The sequence below is a fragment of the Schistocerca gregaria genome, chromosome 5 (genome assembly GCF_023897955.1).
Source record: "Schistocerca gregaria isolate iqSchGreg1 chromosome 5, iqSchGreg1.2, whole genome shotgun sequence".
Classification (NCBI taxonomy): domain Eukaryota; kingdom Metazoa; phylum Arthropoda; class Insecta; order Orthoptera; family Acrididae; genus Schistocerca; species Schistocerca gregaria.
The window spans coordinates 462,744,252-462,765,269 of NC_064924.1; the positions used below are offsets into that span (position 1 = coordinate 462,744,252).

The window sequence follows — 21,018 nt, forward strand, 5'->3', positions numbered from 1 at the left end:
GAGTAGAATACTCTTGCCAGTGCAAGAACAAACATGGCTGCAGGTTAACTTAATGGTACCACAGACGTTTGGCAGAGTATGGAGTTCACTACACTCTGCATGCGTGTATGCAAGGCCTGTTCGTCCCTCAACTGTTGAGCCATCGGTGAAAACTGTTTCCAAACCTGACTACTTCTCAAGGACAGTCAAGAACATGTAGTGAAAAATTGTGGGGCCAATGGAATCTTTTGGACCAAAGGAGACTTTGAGGTATATCTGAGGTCAGGGCACAAGCTATGGTGGCAGATGCAATGTCGCCCTGATCAGTGATGACAGTGAAGGCTGCTGCAGTTCCAAACAGAGACATTGGAGATGTTCGGCAATTGTAAACCCAGTTCTGGGTCACCATTATGGAAGGTGGAGCCCCCTTGCAGGGAAAAGGGCACAGAAGTTGTGATGCTCAAGGAAGTTACAAATGTACACAGTATAATTCAGTAGCTGTTGTTGGCACATGATACGTAGTGGAGGGACTCCAGCCTTGATTAGTAGGCTATTCACAGGGCTAGTTCGGAAGGCTCCCGTCACAAGTTGCATCCCACAATGATGGATGGTGTCTGGTATCTGCAATGCTGAGGGTGATGCTGAACCATATGCAAGGCCACCATAATCAAGATGGGACAGAATCAGGACTTTGTAGGGCAGCTAAGGGTAGAGCGATCTGCAGCCCAGCTAGTGTTACTGAGTGGTGTCGCCAGTACTTTTGCTTAAGTTGGTGATGGTAGCTAAGCCACATCAGTTGGGAATTGAAGACTAGTCCCACAAAGTGGTGTGTCTCAACTACAAGACGTAATTGATCAGCTACATAAAGCTCTGGGTGTGGGTGGGCAGTGCGAAAGTGACAGAAGTGCATTACTCAAGACTTGGCAGATGACAACCAAAAGCCAAGGATGAGAGCCCACGACTGGGCCTTTCGTATAGTGCCCTGTAGGTGACACTCAGCAACAACCATACTAGAGGAGAAATATTAAAAGCAAAAATTGTCAGCATATAAGGAGGGCGATACCAAAGACCCCACAACTGCCGCCAGAGCATTGATGGCCACCAGAAAGAGAGGGATGCTCAATACAGAGCCTTGTGGAATCTCATTCTCTTGGATGTGGGGAGCACTGACCGAAGCACCCACTTGACCCTGGAACATACAGTGCGACAGGAAGTTCTTGACAAATATTGGGAGTGGACCCCGGAGACCACACTTGCGGAATGTAGTAAGGATGTGGTGATACCATGTCATGAAGTAAGCATTCTGTAGGTAAAAAAAAGGCAAGAACGGCGTACTGATGACATGCGAAGGCAGTTCGGATGGTGGACTTCAGGTGAACCAAATTATCAGCAGCAGAACAGCCCTTGCAAAAACCACCCTGAGATGCAGCCAAGTCCCTGAGACATAAGGAGCCAACACAGCCAGTTGCTCACAATGTGTTCAAGAATCTTACAGAGAACATTGGTAAGGCTGATTGGGGGATAACTGTCCCATCTCAAAAGGGTTCTTACACAGTCTCAGTACCAGAAGCACTGCATTTTCTCGCCAATGAGATGGGAATTCACCCTCATTCCAGATCTGATTACAGAGGGCAAAGATGGGAGGTTGACAACCCACTAAGAGATGTTTCAGCATTTGGTTGTAAATGCGGTCTGCCTCTGGAGCAATGAGCTGGGGCACTGGAGGGTTCCCATTATCTGTGTAGAGCATTATATGGCTCTAGGTGGCAGGTAGTAAGAGATAAGTACATTCGGTCTGCTGCAGTTTCGTGAGCCAAAAGGTGGGGTGGTAGTTCTCAGATGCAGATGCGTGAGCATGATGCTCAGCAAAATGCTTGGCGACAGCTGCTGACCAATATAAATGGCACCATCTAAGAATATATTCGGTACACCTGCAAGGGACTCTAAGCCTTATGGTCGTCTGATACTTGACGACACCTATGATGGAAAGGTATGTGATCCAATGGTGGAAATGTACTGTTCCCAGGATTCTTCTTGTTTTTGTCATTTCAAGTAGCAAAAATGGGCATGGAGCCAATTAAAGGCAATGAGGTGTTCCAGTGAAGGGTGCTGCTTATGGCGTTGAAAAACTTGCCTGTGATCTCTAATAGCCGCAGAGATCTCTGGGGTCCACCAGGGTACTGTCTTCCGATGGTGGGGATCCTGAGGATGAGGGAATGGCTTAGTTGGCTGGCCAAAGAATGGCTGCCATTGTATACTGAACAGCCGCATCGATAGTGCCTCGTGATGGGGAGCTAGGAACGACAGCAGAAGAGAATCCATCCCAGTCAACATTACACAGAACCCATCCGGGTGGGCGTCCAGGGGAGCAACGCTCGGGGTGTGGCAGGAAGACTGGGAAGTGGTCACTACCATGCAGGTCATTGTGACCCCTCCAGTGGACAGATGGTAGAAGACAAGGACTAAAAAGGAGAGATACATGGCCAAATAAGTCCCATGTGCCACACTGAAGTGAGTGGGGGCACCACAGTTCAAGAGGCAAAGATCAAGTTATGCCAGTAAAGTTTCTGTGTCTTTACCATAGCCATTGATCAGTATTCCATCTCACAAAGTGTTATGGGTGTTGAAGTCGCCCAAGACCAGGAGTGGTGGGGGAGCTGAGAGAGTAATGCAGACAGTACATCAAGGGACACAACATCATCAGGAGGGAGATAAACACTGCAGATGGTAACATCCTGATGTACCCGTACACGAACAGCCATAGCCTCCAATGGAGTATCAAGAGGCACAAGGTCACTGTATATGTACAGCATGTACATGCAAACTCCACCTGATACCATCTCATAGTCGGTACAATTCTTAAGATAACCTTGGCAGCCATGAAGGGCAAGGATCCTAGTTGCTGAAAACCATGTTTCCTGGATGGCAATACAGAATGCAGGGTATGTGCTTAAAAGTTGCCAGTAGCTCAGACGTGCTGGAAAAATTGGTTACAATTCCACTTGAGGATAAGACTCTGAATACTGTGGGACTGTGGGAGGATGATGCAACCACAGAGGGAGGGGAGGGGGCATGTACTGCCAAGAGTTCACTAGTTGAGAGGTCAGGTGATTCATTGACATAGGTTGTGTGGCACATTGCCTGGGGAGACCTGGTGTCTCAGAGGCCACTGGGATCTCTACCTTGGGGACAGAGGGAGTACATGCAGAGTCCTTTGGCATGAGGGCCACCAGAGTTTCCTTTGTCTTCGAGGACTACTTTTTGTCCTTCTTGTCTCCTTCTCCTTAGAAGACTTGAGCTGACCAGGTTTCCTTGAATTGGTTTCAGGTATTGAGGAGGAACAAGAAGTCCAATGGCCAGCAGCCAGCTGGTATCTGGCTGTGGATCAATGGGAACCATGGAAGGAAGAGTCCCAAGGGACCTCATCGTAACTAGAGAAGGCAGAGGAGGATGCAGTGCCTCTGGTTGGCGGAAGCGGACCAATGCCCCAGCAGATGGGGATCCAATGCTTCCAAAGTGGGTGCTGTGGAAGCACCAGAAAGGCCCCCAACCACCTGGGGGACAGGTACTGGCAGGCAGCTCTGGCCCACTGTACAATGTGTAACAGAGGTAGGCACCATCAACAGAGAAGGCAATGACATTGCAACTGCAACATAAGATTGCATCATTTGTCTGGGATTTAGACACTCATACCTTTTCCTGGCCGCTTGATATGAGAGCTTGTCCAGAGTCTTATAGTCTTGGATTTTCTTCTATAGCTTAAGAATGGAGCAACCTGGTATGCAGGGAGAGTGGAGCTTGTAGCAGTTTACATAGATGGGGGGAGGGGCACAAGATACATTCACATGTAGCAGACATCCACAATCCCTGTAGACAGGGGTAACAGTGCAACGTGAAGACTGGGATCATATCTTGTTGCATCACATGATCCTTTCCATTTGTAGTGACTGCTGGGACCTTGTGACAACCAGCGGGAGAAAGTTTAAGTTGCTTTCTGTGCGAACTATCTGCCATGATGCCACCCACTCTGATTGGGGGCCTCTCCCCATAGGTGCCACCCAGCCACAGCAATCCATTATCCATTGCTGGGAGCCCCCATGCCCCAGTCATGATGGGCACATACGCCATGGCAGCATAGGGAGTGTGCAGTGCAGGCACCAACAGTGCTAATCCCCTTATTGGTCAGGGGCCTACCATCATGAAAGCACCTGACGACCTCCTCAACCCCCCTCCCCCCCCCCCCCCCCTCTCCCAATGGGATGGTGACTGGGTTTTGGGTGCACTATGACAACAGAAAGGAAGGGTGCCATGGTGGAATGGCACAGAGATGAAGCATACACCACAGTCGGCAACCTTCCATGCACGACATGCACTACTGTATTATTTGAAGAAGAGAGCAGGTCAAACCCGATAATGGGGACCGTGTAATCATTACTCCAAGGTGAAGATAGTGCTGGGAGTGAAACTAGGAATCATTATCAAAATTTTGAACCAAGTCTGTACCAATAGGACCACCCGGCAGAAAGTCAGAGGAGGTAAGAGATAGTCTAAACCTAGGTTTGCAGCAGAAGTGCACCTTTGGGGCATCAGGAGTCCACTTCCTGGGTTACATAATCACTATAGCCACCGCACGAGTAGGCAGGAGTAATAACAAACTTCCTGCAATCTGTGAACTGTCCGTGAGTTGCAAGTTTCTCAGCATCACAGCTGTCTGTGCACTCTTGGCCACCCCTCTGAACTAACTAATGAAGCTCACCGAAACCAAGTAACAGACTACCAGGGACAAGCAAAGCTGAGACAGCCTTCAGTAATGTGAATACTGCTGTTCCTAAGGCTGTGCTGTTAGCACATCCTAGTCCGCAAGTGCCCCTTATCCTAATAGTTGATGCATCTGTGACTGCGATAGGTGCTGCATGTCAGCAACAAGTAGACCAGCACTGGCAGCCATCAGCATTCTTCAGCCAGATGCTATCCCCATCACAGCAGAGCTGGTCAATGTATGATCACGAGTCGTATGTGGCATAAACTTCATTCAGCCCAGGCTCAAAGGTCAACATTTTACAGTTGTCACTCACTGCAAGCCACTGACTTATGCTTTCCATCAGAAACTGAACAGAGCACCACCCCTTAAACTATATACGACAACTCAAGACTCATAGTCCGTGTCGACGGAAAACTGAATGCCCTCTCTTGTGTAGAAGCAATTACAGGTGAAGCTAATTAAGAAACACTCAGTTTGGTACAGTGATCCAACAACAACCTTCAAGATTTACTGGCACAATCATCTAGTCAGCAGCTCTGCTATGTCCAAGTACCACTGTCAAATGAGATATTGTACTGTGACGTCTCCACAGTGTAGCCACGACCATTAGTGACTACTAACTTCTGTCCCACAAATTTGGTTCAACTAACTTTTGTGTCACAAAACATCAACAAAGACTGCAAGATATTTGTGCAACAGAGTATGGCCTGTGAGTGGAATAAGATCACTCACCATGTCAGTGCAACCCTAACCAGCAATCTCACCATGAACATATAGACATCTTCAGACCTTTCCAACCATATGAAGGTTACTCACAGCCTACCTGCCATTTACCACTTTACTCTTGGTCTGAGGTCTTTCTATAGTTGACATTACCGTTGAAACAGTGACAACCATTTTCTTTCATGGATGGCTTTCAGAGTTCTCCTTTGCATTACCAATGACCATGGCATGCAGTTTGAACCCTACCTGTTTAACACATTTGCTGCCCCGTTAGGAATGAAGCACATCCAAACAATGGCTTATCACCCAGTAGTGAATGGTTTAGTTCCATGTCTTCATCAACAGTTAAATGCATCCCTTCAGTGACATGGCTCGCAATGTTGGACAAACACTGCTGATCATCCCGTTGGGCTTCTGTGTGTCTATCAAGGATGAACTGAAATTTGCTAAAGCAGGTCTTGTCTATGGCCCACTGATCCAACTGCCTGGTGAATACATTAGCACCAGGCTCGACACACTAATCGAGGCAACAGATTTCAACAAACTATGCACACAGATCCGGCACCTCCATCCTGTCGCATGAAGAGATCAACAAACATGCTGCCCTTTCATCTTTGCTGAATGGTGCAAATGGTACCAAGTTTTTGTTCACCACTTTTCTGTCCACAAGTCTGTGCAGATGATGGACCGTATCCAGTTCCCAGCACAAATGGAAAAATGTTTAAGACTGAAGCCACAGGAACCCCAACGACAATCTCTGTTGATGACCTTAAACCTGCATTCAACACTGTGTACATTGGTATGAGCAAACTGCTTGACACACCAACCACAGACAAGTCAGAATCACCTGACACTCCACTGCCTGTCACAGACATGCCGTACTGGACACTGAACACCAACCCTGGTGGCTAGGCAGCAGCAAAATCTGTTGTCACAGGATCTGGACATCACGTCCACCTTAGTCGAAGATATCATTAGCACTTGGGGGGCAGTGGTGTAGTGATCATGCATAACTGTGTGAAATATGTCCAAGACACGAAGTGTTTATGCAATGCGACATTATTGCTAATGTTCCTTTATTCTTTGCTTTTACAATTATTACCTGTATTGAATTGCATTCTCAGACCATTTTTCGCTTTTGGATGCAGTGTTATTAAATGCTGCAATAAAGGAGATTTACTTCAAACTAACAAAGTAATCCACAGTTGACTGTGGCCCCTGCAAATGGGACACTGTCTTAATGTTCACTTGGATAAGAAATACAAAAAAGTTACCAAATTTGAATAAGAGGTTCATACAATGTAAACTTTCACGGCCGGTATTGTCTTCACTTAAAACTTCCGGGCTGATAGGCCGTGGTCTAAGTATAAAACTCTCTCCTGACGTTTCTCTCCGACTGCGGGACACATCCTCGGAGGTAAAGCGGCGAACTGCGAAGAGAACTCGAGGAAGCGCTGATTATATAGGCAGTACAGAGGGCGCCACAGTTGATCACGTGGCGTCGGCTATGAGATTGTCTCTGGTAATGCCAACATTCTCGATTGGAAGTAATCGATCGTCACTCTTGCGGTGCAATGCTGACATCCAAATTTTATCCAGTTTAACACCTTCGTCTTTCCTGTTAAAATTATTGTGATGTTTATCAATCTCGATAGCCTCCCTATACAAGCGTGCATAATAATGCGAGGTTTTTGATATGACGCTCGTCTCGCTGAATTTTATTTCATGATCACCTTTCATAATAACTTTTATGAACAGATTGACGGGGTGGCTATGGGCAGTCCTCTCAGTCCTGCTGTGGCTAACTTATTAATGGAGACTTTTGAACAACGGGCGTTGCAGACTGCCAGTAAGAGACCAGCCAGATGGTATCGCTATGTCGATGATACGTTCGTAGTATGGACACACGGAGCAGAGGAGTTGGATGCCTTGCTGACACATTTAAACAGCATTAATCCGAAAATCCAATTCACCATGGAGACGGAAAAGAATGGGCAATTGAACTTCCTGCATGTGTCTGTGGTTAAACGACGGGACGGAACGTTGGGCCATAAGGTGCATAGAAAGTCCACACATACTGATCGTTATCTACACAAAGAATCAAACCACCACCCAGACAAAAAAGAGGTGTAATGAAAACTTTGGTAGACAGGGCGTACAAACTTTGTGAACCTGTTTATTTAAAAGATGAGATTGAACATCTACGCTCAACTTCCGTGACGAATGGCTATTCTAACAAGGATATAGATCGAGTACTGCGCTCTAGGCAGAGAATAAGGAGTAACGACGAACAACAGTGGTCCAAGGGCAAAGTTTTTCTTCCGTTCATTAGTAAGGTCACAGACCGCATTGGGAAAGTTTTAGGCAAGTATGGGGTGGAAACTATTTTCAGACCCACGAGGAAAATAAAAGAATTTTTAAGGTCATCAAAAGATGCACGACACCCTTTGGCTACACCGGGAGTATATAAAATTCCTTGTAGTTGTGGACAGGTTTACATCGGTAGCACAAAGAGAAGTGTGAACACCCGTCTTGTTGAACATAAGAGGAATTGCCGCCTGGGTCACACGGATAAATCGGCCGTAGCGGAACATGTTTACTAGGAAGGTGATCACGAAATAAAATTCAGCGAGACGAGCGTCATATCAAAAACCTCGCATTATTATGCACGCTTGTATAGAGAGGCTATCGAGATTGATAAAATTATTACGATGTTTAACAGGAAAGACAAAGGTGTTAAACTGGATAAAATTTGGATGTCAGCATTGCACTGCAAGAGTGACGATCGATTACTTTCAATCGAGAATGTTGGCGTTACCAGAGACAATCTCATAGCCGACGCCATGTGATCAACAGTGGCGCCCTCTGTACTGCCTATATAATCAGCGCTTCCTCGAGTTCTCTTCGCAGTTCGCCGCTTTACCTCCGAGGATGTGCCCCGCAGTCGGAGACGAAACGTCAGGAGAGAGTTTTATACTTAGACCACGGCCTATCAGCCCGGAAATTTTAAGTGAATTGAATAAGAGGCTTCAAAACTTTATCTGTGATGGATGCCACCACTAAAATTGTGTGACATATCACATAGATTCTATCATTTTTATTTAAAAAGGCATATGGAGCCACTACTTTTAGAAGGGGGAATGATACCACCTTTGAGAAAGAAAGCACATCATGGTGAAAACTAATGAAATCATCAGCATAATTAAATATAATAAGTACGCAAAAATGGGCGACACACATATTTCACAACATTAAACTATTCAGCTACTTTGTAAGAATCTTACTTTTTACTACCTGCAGTAGGCAATTTGAATGGAGCCTTTTATTTTGAAAAGCATGAGCAACAATAACTTTAGATAATCTTTGTTAATAGGACATGAGAGCAGATACATATTAGTAAGCGAACTGTTGACTTTTATCTCTGTGAAAGCAACCCTGTGTAAATATGCAGTGAGGCAATTAGCAGATCTGTCATTGTGATCCCAACAACACGGCTTTTTAGCTCATATATACAAGGTTTAATGTCCCTGCAACACATGATGGGCACTTCAGAATCTGAATAGCTGCAATGCCTTCCAGACCCAATGTATTTCTCATTTGCAACATCATTTTGTGTTTTACCACCACCTTTCTATGTCCAAAATCAGGTTTTTTTCCCCTGTCTTCGGCTTGTTCTTTACTCCTGATGAAGTGTATTCTCGGTATGAATCCTCAAGGCCTTTCTACCCTTTGGATTTACTTGCCTTCCTCCAAGTGACCAGAAAGAAAATATCCTTCTTTATGTAACTTGCAAGTCTGTCTTTTGTTATAAATTTCCATAAATTAAATACATCAGGGTAAATGTTTATCAAAGGCACAGCAGGGACACCTGTAGTTGCTAACTGCCAGCAGTACAAGTTACAAGTAACTAACATGAAGCAAACACACACACAAAATTGCCAGTCATAAATTATCACTTAATATGCGAGAAAAATATGGAAATATTGAATGCAAGGTTGAAAAATGTTATTTTTCCTGACTATATAAGAATTCCTGTAATACTGAAACAATATAAAGTGCTCAAAATTCAAAAGATGTGTCAGCAAAAGGGGTTTAGGCAAAAGTTACTTTTGAGCTATTTCATACTTGGGGAGAAAGTATAAATTTAGTAAATAATGTTCTGGCAGAATATAAATAATGTAGGAGTAAAGAAGACCACTTACCAAATAGCAGAAGTGCTGAGTTGTTGACAGACATGCATAAGAGAGAAAGGAAACTTGCTAGGTTTCTGAATAAATCCTTTGATGAGCTAGACACACACACACACACACACACACACACACAAAACATGAGCAAGTGCAAGCATGCGCATTTGTGCACCTGCATTGTGATGGCTGGACACACACTGCCGAATTTTACATTTTGACAGGTGGACTAGGGTGGTCTTGGGAGGGGGTTATTTTTCAGATGTGGGGAGGGGGGCAGGGGGGGGGGGGTAGAAGGAGAGCGTGGTTGGAGGCAGAAAGAGAGGTTAGAGATGGGTAGCTAATGGCTCAGAGAGATGCAGAAGGTTTGCTGGTTTGGAATGTGGTAGGGAGTATGAATGCAATACACAGTTACGGGAGCTGGTGAGGTGAGGCGCAGGATGAAAATGGACTGATTGGGGGTGACAGGAGACAGGAATGGGAAACTGTTGGATACAGGATGTGGGTACAGTGGGTTAGTGGAGATTAAGACCAGGAGGGTTATGGGAGCGAAGAATGTGTTGCAAGGGTAGCTTCCATCTGCGTAGTTCAGGAGATAAGGACCCACACCGCAAGAGTTGCTTAGTAGCCACTGACCACATGCACATTGTGCACAGCTACATGTTGTGTCACTGGCGGATCAACCTTGTTCTTGGCTACAGTTTGGTGGTGCCATTCATTCTGGTGGACAGCTGATTGGTTGTCATCAATAAAAGGTATGCAGTGGTTGCAGCAGAGTTGCTATATCACTCGGATGCTTTCACAGGTGGCCCTGCCTCCGACAGGGTAGGATAAGCCAGTGACAAGACTAGAGCAGGAAGTGCTGGGTTGGTGGACTGGGTCAGCCTCGCACTTGAGTCTTCCGCAACCCACACAAACAACTAATTCCTTTTGAGGGAAGGTATATAAACAAATCCATGGCACAGTCATGAGCACCTGCATGGAACCTTTCTTATGGGCAGTCAGGCTCATTGATCATATCTTCATGATATGAACTCAGGGCCAAAACACCCTAACCACTTCTCTGAAGGTCTCATCCACAGCTCTGTCCACATCAAAACGTATAACTGCCAACGATATCTGTGTTTTAGCATCTGTCCTTCACTGCATATCAAAAAATCACTAATATACAGCCCGGACATCTGTGGACAGCATACCTGCAGTAAAGAGAATTCTCTTGCCCAGTATGATGTGGTCACTCAGAGGCCTTCACAGTTGGATACTACCTTCCAAGCATAGTCTGCACACAGATTTCCCAAGCCATATCATCATACACCCCTAATCCTCCCACCACTTCCAAGAATCAGCAAGAAATGATTGCTCCCTAGTCACTCAGTATCACCCTGGGCTGCAGCAACTGAACCATATACTTTGCTAAGGCTTGACTGTCATCATACCCAGAATTGAGGGACATCAAACCTAAGATCCTTCCCAATTCCCCCAAAACGGTATTCCATTGCCCACCCAATTGATACAACAAACTGATCCATCCTTATGGCACACCCAATCCCAACCCTTTCCAGAGGGGCCGTATCTATGTGGAAGACCTGCTCAATCCACCACAGTACAACCTACTGCATTCCTGTCACAGGCTTATTCTATCCCAACAGTGATAGGACCAACAGTGAAAGCAGCCATGTCATATACCAACAACAGTGCAATCACTGCACTGAGCAAGGTGGTGCAGTGGTCAGCCAGTAGCATCGCATTCAGAAGCACAATGGTTCAAATCTGTGTGTAGCCATCTAGTTTTAGATTTTGTGAGAGTTCCCTAAATCTCTGCAGGCAAATGCTGCGATGGTTCCTTTGTGATGGCATGGCTGATTTTCTTCCCTATCCTTGACACAATCCAAGCTTGTGTTCAGTCTCTAATGACCTCTATGTCAAAGGAAGGTTAAACACAATCTTCCTTCCTTGCAATCACTGCAGACCATTTTATGTCAGTAATACAACCAAGAGCACAATACAGTAGATGTATGTTATTTGAAGCGAAATTACCTACAAATTTTTGGGGGGAAGCAGTCTCCACCGCAGTTTACCTCATTAACAGATCACCAACAAAAGCTTTGAACAACATGATGCCAGAGGAAGCTTTCTCAGGAAAGAAACCTAACCTCCGACGTCTAAGATTATTTGGTAATAAGGCATTTGTCCACTTACCAAAAACCATTAGGCACAAATTGGACAAGAAATGTGTTCAGTGCATACTTGTCAGATACTGTGGAGACAGCAAGGCATACTGGTTGTTCCATCCAGTTCAACAAAAAATCATTAAACCCAGAGATGTAATATTTAGAGAAGAAATAATTCACGAGAATAATAACAAGCCAGGAACATGTGATCATTTGCTGGAACCAAATCAAATATCTATTCTGTTCACAAATAAGGAGAACATTACGATTCAAGATGACACAAGGACAACAGTTCAGATAACAGCATTTCAACCAAGGACGTGATATATCAATTGTAGCTGTTTACGTAGATGACTTGATGATATTTTGTGGCAATATGCAACAGAAAATTGCATTTAAAGAACAACTAAAGGATCAACTTAAACTAAAGGACCTGGGAGAAGTATACAATTGTCTAGGGATCTGAGTGACGAGATCGTAAGCTTGGACTTTTATGGCTGGATCAGACTCATTACATAAATTAGATTTTACAAAAGCATAACATAGAAGACTGTAATCCAGTATGAACACCACTTGACAATAACCAAGTATTAACTCATGAAATGAGCCCAAAAACAGAGAGAGCAAGAGATGACATGAAGAAAGCCCATGTAAAGAAGCCATTGGTAGCTGAATGTATGCACAACTAGGTACTAGACCAGATCTAGCATACATATTTGGAGTTTTGAGTTGGTTTAATAATAACCCTGGAATATCCCACTGGCAAGCTGTAAAGTGAATCCTAAGGTATAAAAATGGAACAATTTTCCAAAGAAGATCATGACATCACAGGTTAAACTGATGGTGACTGAGCTGGGGACATAGGAGATAGAAAATCAGCCACCAGTTTTTTATCTCATAAGTCGCCAGCCCAGTCACCATGAGTGTAACCTGTAATGTCATGATCTTCTTTGGAAAATTGTAGCTTGAAGTATTTAGAATATCTCAACAGTCTTCTTAAGTAGGCAATATTCCTGGTTCCAATGGCTCCCAAAGTTAATAAAATCTGAATTACTCTTCCCAAATTCTAATGTAAGGGATTCATGGAAGCATATATATGGTACATATTTTCCTCATTCAAGGCTATAAGGAATGACCACGATTGCTCACGTGAATTCATAACTGTTGTTGGTGGCAAGCACTGTTAAGGCCATGTAAAGAATATACATGAGATAAACTGTTGGCCTGTCCGCTTTTTCTACAATTTGATGATCACTAAAATGGAGCCACATTTAAAAAAATAATTTAAGGGTTTAAAGTAACAACTTGCTGAGCACTGAGTTGTAAAAAGACACATGGGGAGCTGAGTAATGCACCAACTCTAAGCTGAAACGATCACCGAAATAAAAAGTGGTGAATAAAAAAAAAAATTGTATAGAATCTTGATTGTCCCAGTCATGGAAGGTAAGTAAATTGAGATTGCGCCAAATGGTCTCATATGTCTTATGTAGGTTAAAAAAGACTCCAACAAGGTATTGGGGTTTAGAAAATGCCTGTCGGATTATTGTTTCCAACATAATCAGACTGTGGATTGTCCCTCCCAGGAACTACACTGATAGGCAGACAAAAGGCCCTGCAATTCAAGAAGCTATCATATCATTGGGCTAGAAAACTTTCAGGCAATTTTCAGACAACATGTTGGTGGAGCTAATCGGTCAGCAGATGTTAATGGAAACTGGGTTTTTGTCTGTTTTAAGGATTGGAACAATCATAGTATCTCAACATAGTGAAGAACATCTTCCAGCCAAATACAGTTGAAGACACTTAGTAAACGGAGTATTTAAGTAACACTGAGACAATGGATCAATTAATTATAAATTGGGTCAGGGTCGTCTGGGGCCATATCTTGTGAAAAGTCAAGAGCTTGAAGCAGTTTCAAATCAGTGAAAGGTTCATTACATAATTCAGCATGACATGGGTTAAAGATAGGAAAATGTCTCTTACAAATTCAAAATGTAGCGAGGGAGGGGGTGGGGGTAACAAGACACCATTGTCGATGCAAAAAAACATAACATCACTAACAGTTCAGCAAGAAGTGATCCACTGGTGGCCTGACCACCACAGAGGAAGACACCCCGAACAGTTATTGATCTTTGGCAGCCCAGAAGACAATGGACCTCAGCCTGCACCTGGGATGAAGAGGCATAAATTTCCAAGAAGGCTGCATAGCACTGCCAGAATTTTGTTCATTTTGCTTGATTTTATGTTTTCTTTTCCTGTCTCCCGAGTTTCAATCAGAAATTTCAAATTCTTTAATCCAGAGCCTTCTACTGCATTTATGATATAATCACATTCCAAATTTGGCACATGCTTTCAGTATACTCAAAGATGCAGGTGTATCAAATCTCTACAACTATTCATCTTTTTTGTTATAATGACTATAGTTTAGTTGTTATATTTTTCTCCTTACTTGTAAACTCCAAATTAATTATAATAGAATCCAATTAAGACAGTTTCTCCATAATTAATCAGACCCAAGTAAAATTGTTCTGGCAGCATTCATAAGAGGTAACACTGCTCTATAACATACTGGTGTGCACAACTTAAGAACAGAAGTAGCCTTCGCACGATGTGTCACTGAAAAGTAAGATATCTCGATGAAACTTCGACCATACGTAGAAAGAACAAACTGCTACAGCATAATACGGAAGGTAACTAAAAGAAATACACAATGAGATAAAAAGAAATGACACTTTTATTCAAAGACAATAAATACAACTAAGTCATCGTAATCTATGATGATTCCCTGGGCACTACAAATGGTGGGTCAGGTTCTTAATAGGGTGCTTGATCACCATGGATGACACTGCAAACTCTGCAGCATGCTCCCATGCTGGCCACTAGGTTGGTAAAGAGTTCTTGTAGTAGGGCATTCCATTCCTCCACTGGTGAGGTTGACTACTGCTCGATGTTCATTGGTGCATGTGGATGTGGATGTGTCGCAATACATCTCCGAACCTCACCCCAAAGAACTTCAATGTGATTCATGTCAGAGGAAAGGGCACACCCGTCCCGTCCTCTCATTCTATTCACCTGCGCAGTTCAATGCAGTCCACAATGTCATCCATAAAAATGGAGTCAGAGCTGAATGCAACTCCCAAACAGATGCATATAGGGAAGGAGTACATTGCCAAAATAACAATGACCAGTGATTGTACCACGTTCAAAGATTTAGAGGTCAGCACTCCCTGGCAACATTATGCCTTCCAACAGCATAATACCTAGACCACAAGAATGATCATGTTTGACAATGTTCCTGGGTGTATTACACATCCCCACCTCTTGCCACATGAAGGTATGTTCCGCATTCTCAAATGTGATCATTTTGGTATCAGGCGTTAAGGTGTGGGGAGGTATAATGTTGCATGGCTGTACTGACCTACAAATCTTTGAACATGGTGCATCGGTCAAAGTTGTTATGACCCTATACTCCTTCCCCATGTGCATCTTTTCAGGGATGCGTTTGGCCCAGACTTAATTTTTATGTACGAGAATGTGTGACAGCATCTAACAGTGCAGGTAGAGGAGCTCGTGAGATGAGAAGGTATTCAGCAAATGGACTGGCCTCCCCATTACCCTGATTTAAATACCATCAAGTATATGTGGGATCTGTTGGGGAGATGAATTGCACCACATACACGTACACCAACAACAATCGAGCAATAGTCAACCAGGAATTGAATATCCTGCTGCAAGAATTCCTTAACAACCTTGTGGGCAGCATGGGAACCCATGTACAGAGCATGCACTGCCATCTGTGGTGATCACATACCCTACTGAGAACTATGTCCCAACATTTGTAAAGACCAGAGGCTCGTGAATTGCGGCGAGTTCACAGTAACTACGGCCTTTGAATTAATGTGAAATGTCTGTCTTGTCTCCTTTTGTATTTCTTTTAGTACTATGCTGTGCTATAGTGTATGGTCAACGATTCACTGTGCAATGCTACTTGACAGTGACGTATCGTCATATGGAAGTTACTTTTATCCTCAAGTTTTGCATATCAGCTTAAATATACTAGAGGGTATATCTTAGAAAATTTGACACCGATAGCAATAATTCAATGAAGTATATGTAACTGTAACAATTTCAAAATAAACATTGTGAAACTAAGTACTACAACGTGCATTACTATAAAACGTAACGCTATGCATGAATACTGCCTACAAATAATTCACTACTTCAAGGTTTTATCATCGGTACAAACATATTCATTCATACTCACAACTGATCAAAATGTTTCCACTAAAGCCACCCGTGGCTTTTGATAAACAGCTGCATGAAAAGAAACAATATAATTTTAAACACAGTCACTAACACTTGGAAACTGAAGCTCATTATTAATGGAAAGTGAAAACATGAGAAACATTGCATGAAACAAAGTGAACATAGTCCACCCCATATTCAAAGTGAATGAGAGAGAGTGAAGCTATTAAGTTTTCTGAATAAACACAATAGGACAACAAAATACTTCAAGATTTAATGGAGCGTTTCTTCACAAATAAGTTGGGAAACAGATGCAATACTACATTTGATTCGATGGAATATGGCGTGAACTGGACCAGTGCGCGCGCGCACACACACACACACACACACACACACACACACACACACACAGAGAGAGAGAGAGAGAGAGAGAGAGAGAGAGAGAGAGAGTGCTTCTTACACATCTATTAAATGTACTTGCTGAGAAACACATGGAATAAAAAACTAATAATGTTTAAGTATTCACTGCAAAACATCACAACTTATCTGCTAAAGACATATGCAGCCACCTACCTTTTTTACAGCACTTTCTAACATCAATATGTACACATTCAGTAAAAATTTAAAAGACATAAAGGATAAACAAAATTGCACTAATGGGAGATGTATTTAAGAACTGAAATGTCGAAATTAAAGCTGATCAACAAGCACACGAACAAGATTTGGAATATTGTTAAGCTTTTGAATGATATCATGTTTCAGAGCTAACTAAAACAGAATAACATGCCTGTGATGGAAATGGAATTTGATGTGTATAGGACAGTTCTTCCATCTGGGTCTTTACAGGGGTACGAAGCACACACCAAGTACTTTTAGTATATGTTGATCGAGTACAGACTAAGATGTAGTGTAGACTGGGATGAGAAGTATGGCGGGTAGTATGTTCCTCATTTCTGAGCACAATGGTAGGTAGGTGAAAAGCTCGTGAAGGAAACTGTTCAGTTGTTCCTGTCTGGGAAGATAGGAAGGGGTCTTCCTTTGCAACCGATTCCCAGGAGGGTCAGAAAATTAGTGGCATTTGTGAATATGGCACAGTACATGTTTTTGTGGACTAGGTGGGGATAATTCCTATATGTACGATCTCAGTAGGAACTTCAGCATACTGGACAAGCGATTGTTTGTCCATGTGTGTCCACAAAGTACAGGAGATAGTTTTTGGTGTGGAAGACATGGCAGCTACCAAAATATAGGTACTGTTGCTCGGTAGTGGGCTAGATGTAGATTGTGTGGATCAATCAGTGAAGTGGAGGTCACCATCCAGGAATATGAAATGCTGGGCTCAGATAGAGCATGTGGAGTGGATGGAGCAGAAGGTACTATTATCCAGCAGCAACAAGGTCATGGATATGGGAGATGTAGGTTTATAGGTAGGTGGCATCTACGGTAATGGCAAGGGGATGGCTGACTGATAATGAAGGAAGTGATTTTTTCATCTTTCATATGGGAATTTAGGCTGGAGGCTATGGTTTGGAGGACCAATGCACTGCCCAGGACAGAAGCATCATACCTGATATGTCTGCATATAGAATAAATTCTGTGTGCAAGTGTGAAAGAGTATTTTAAATGTTTGTGCAGTGTGTCTGAGTTGGAACATAGGAACCAGCCTGGTGTTCACCTAGTTCAATCTGAGAAACTACCTAAAACCACATTCAGGCTAGCTAGCTAATCAAACCCTCATCGTTAATCTGCTAGGCAGATTTGACCTGGGGCTGGTGCACCTCACAATCCCAGAAGCAACTGTGTTAACATGTGTGGCTACCAGAGCAGGTTATATTTAAGGATTATGGGAAGCATGCAGCATGTCCAGGATGGTTATATTTAAGGATTATGGGAAGCATGCAGAGGACGGCTGTGTGGTTATAGCTGGGATGAGTATGTAAAAGTATCCATGGGGGAGTTTCTGGGTTGGAACTATGGTTTTGAGGAAGGGTTGGAGGTTATATTGGATTTCAGAGATAGAACCCCACCCATAGTCTTTATCACCCTTCCCAAGTTGGTGTTTCACTACCAATCCAGTCTACAAAATGTCCTAAACCATCATTATGCTACATGGGTCATTTACTTGTGAAATGACACAGATGAAAGACCTGTCTTGTGCACTCCCACGCACATCAATTTCCAGTCTTGTGTTAGGCATATCCCATCAAAGGCCATTCCAGCACATTTGCCCAGACGGGTGGGCAAGTGGTTGACAAGTGGGTCATTTTGCAGCTGACTGTAGCATATGTGATCTTGCTCCAGTGGCCAAGCATAAGTAGCCAACAATCCAGGCATGAGCAAAATGTGTACAATCGGGCCATCTGGTGGTTACCCCTCACTAACTGCCCCTGCCGTGGGCATGCTGATGGATGGGAAAGGGTGCCCTTACTGCATGGGGCAGCTTTGGAACATACTGCCAATCAGATCAAATGTAGAACCACCAGTCTAAGCAGTCATATCGTACACCAGTTTTTCAGTAACATGCATACAGATTTTTATGTAAGCATGACCCCCCTACTCAGTTGTCCATCCATATGAAAGGCCACTGCTAAACTGTAGCCAAGAGCAGGATTGATGAGTACTTCTCCATCTGAAGCATCTGGATCCCTCCTGCCTCCTCTCAATATCAGCCTCTCTTAACATTGTACTTTGTGATGGAATTGTACTTACAATAAATTCTCGGGTCCTGCACTCCTCTTGACCTCAATCTCTGGTAGCCCCTGTCCCATATCCACTTCCACCCCTGTTGTCCTGCCCTTCCCGCACTTCACTCATCCTATACTTACACCCTCCTCTCTCTCTCTCTCTCTCCCTCCCCCCCCCCCCCCACCCCACCCCTTAGTTTTACCACCATCTCCCAGCCCACTCCACCATGTCACTGACCATCAGTGTTAACTCAACAGTACCACATTCTTACCCTTTGTGTTTGCTACCTCTCACACCCAACTGTCAGCTTTCTTTCCTTCAACTCTTGCCTGGGGGAATGTAACAATGCAGGTGTGAATATTTTCTATACTACTCTGTTTCCCTTAAGGATAACATTGTAAAGCTTAACAACATTTTCAGTCTGGTTTGTGTGCCTATGTATCATCCAATACCCCAACAATACAGCCTGTTGTCACCTCTACTTCTTCCATTATTGATATTACATTAAAGGCTTTCCATTACGAAATTAGAATATTTTTAGATGTATCAGTATCAAGAGAATTATTAACAAAGGTATAACATATAATGAATCTACAATAGTAAAAATATGAGGATGGCTGCAGAATAGAATTAGTTTGATAAATACACTACACTGGTTTTGGTGTGATGGAAGGTTAATTACAAACATGAGAGTCCAATTTTCCAACAAAGATAAAGGACAATATAAATACAAGACCGACTGCAAATTATTTTTATCTGTGTTCTGCATGGATGGCCACAATGCTAGAATACGGTGTCTTGTATCGTGTCCCATGTGACTTCAGAAACATATTATACCACTGTCTATACTAATGAAGATAGTAACATGTTAGAATAGCACTGTTTCGTATGGGTAGCTTACTTTCCAGGCCCACATTTTACTTATCACAATTTTTTTCATTGGGTGTCATACACTCTAATTTATTGTAAAATGAGAGATTTTAATCATTTTCTACATACATGTTTTTAACTGTTTGTGAAAGTCAGTGTCTGGGCAGGGGGGGGGGAGCGCTAGCTCCTCCTGCACTGTGAATGATGTGGGTGAGATTGTGATGGCAGTGATGGTGTTTAACGGTTTAAAGTGACTAAACTACTTGATTCTCAGTCATTTAATTCACAGGAAAAGATATAAAATGAGAGAAGGATAATCGTCAGCTTCAAGGTCTGTGGCCAAGTCACCAAGGGGCGAAAACGTGCATGGCAGGGAGCATAAAATTAGTTTTATGACACATTAGTATCTGAGGCCAGTGATGTACTTGCTATACAGTGTGCACCATAATGTCAAATGAAATTAATTATGAAAATCACCCATGGACTTTTAATGGAACACTGACAGTTGCTGAGTGAGCACTGGAGAGATGCATGTTGGGAATTAATAGGGAATTACTAGAAGAGAATGGAATTATTAGGAGAGAATGGAAAACAAACTAATGGAATGGAAGGTGTGATCAAGATTGTAATGAAAGAAACGGTCTGTGTGACATGTAGCTGGGTTAAATAATGGCAAACTGATCAAGGAAGTTCAGTGTTCTGTATTCCAGAGAGAGAGAGAGAGAGAGAGAGAGAGAGAGAGAGAGGCCACAGATGTTCTTGGTGCGTAGATGACATTAGAAAATGTGAATTAGCAACACGGATATCTTTGTATATCGTTTAAGATTGTAATGTATGGGAAACATTATCTGTAGTTATTTGTCAGTCATTCTTATGATTGGTACACAAAGAATGGTAGCACGGATTTTCAAAGGTTTGTTTGACCAGTGGGAGAGTGCCACAGAGATGCTAGAGGAACTGAACTGCAAACTGTTGGACAGATGTAAGCAACCATAAGAAAGTTCTCTAACAATAGTCTACTAACAATGTTTCAAGAACTGCCTTTAATTGATGACTAAGAATATACTACAGCCCCCCTACTTATCGCTCACATAGGGAGTGTGAGGACAATGTTACAGCACACACAGAAGCACTCAATCAATCATTCTCCCTGTGCTCCATACATGAGTGGAATGGGAAGAAATCCTAATAATTGGTACAATGGGACATACCCTCTGCCATGCACTTCATGGTAGATTGCAGAGTATAGATGTAGATATCTTGTCCAGAGGGAAACTTTTAGGGCATTACTCGGTTTTTACAATAATATGACATGTCTGTGTAGCAAAAATTTCATAGCCTAAGACATTTAAAATTCAGGATCACACAACTATACATTCGTATTACTTGCTGTTTTTTT

The 21,018-nt window shown here is 43.1% G+C and overlaps 1 protein-coding gene across 5 annotated transcripts in view; it reads right to left on the reverse strand.

Moving 5' to 3' along the window:
- Positions 1 to 21,018, reverse strand: part of LOC126272060 (transmembrane protein 268) — a 99,965-nt gene that overhangs the window by 22,919 nt on the left and 56,028 nt on the right. For 2 of the 5 annotated variants that reach the window (XM_049974587.1, XM_049974588.1), the window contains exon 7: positions 16,084 to 16,133. The exons of the other annotated variants lie outside the window; for them this stretch is intronic. In XM_049974587.1, the coding sequence (XP_049830544.1) occupies positions 16,090 to 16,133 (44 nt within the window). In that variant the 3' untranslated portion in view covers positions 16,084 to 16,089. The remainder of the gene's footprint in view (positions 1 to 16,083; positions 16,134 to 21,018) is intronic. 5 annotated transcript variants of the gene reach the window in all.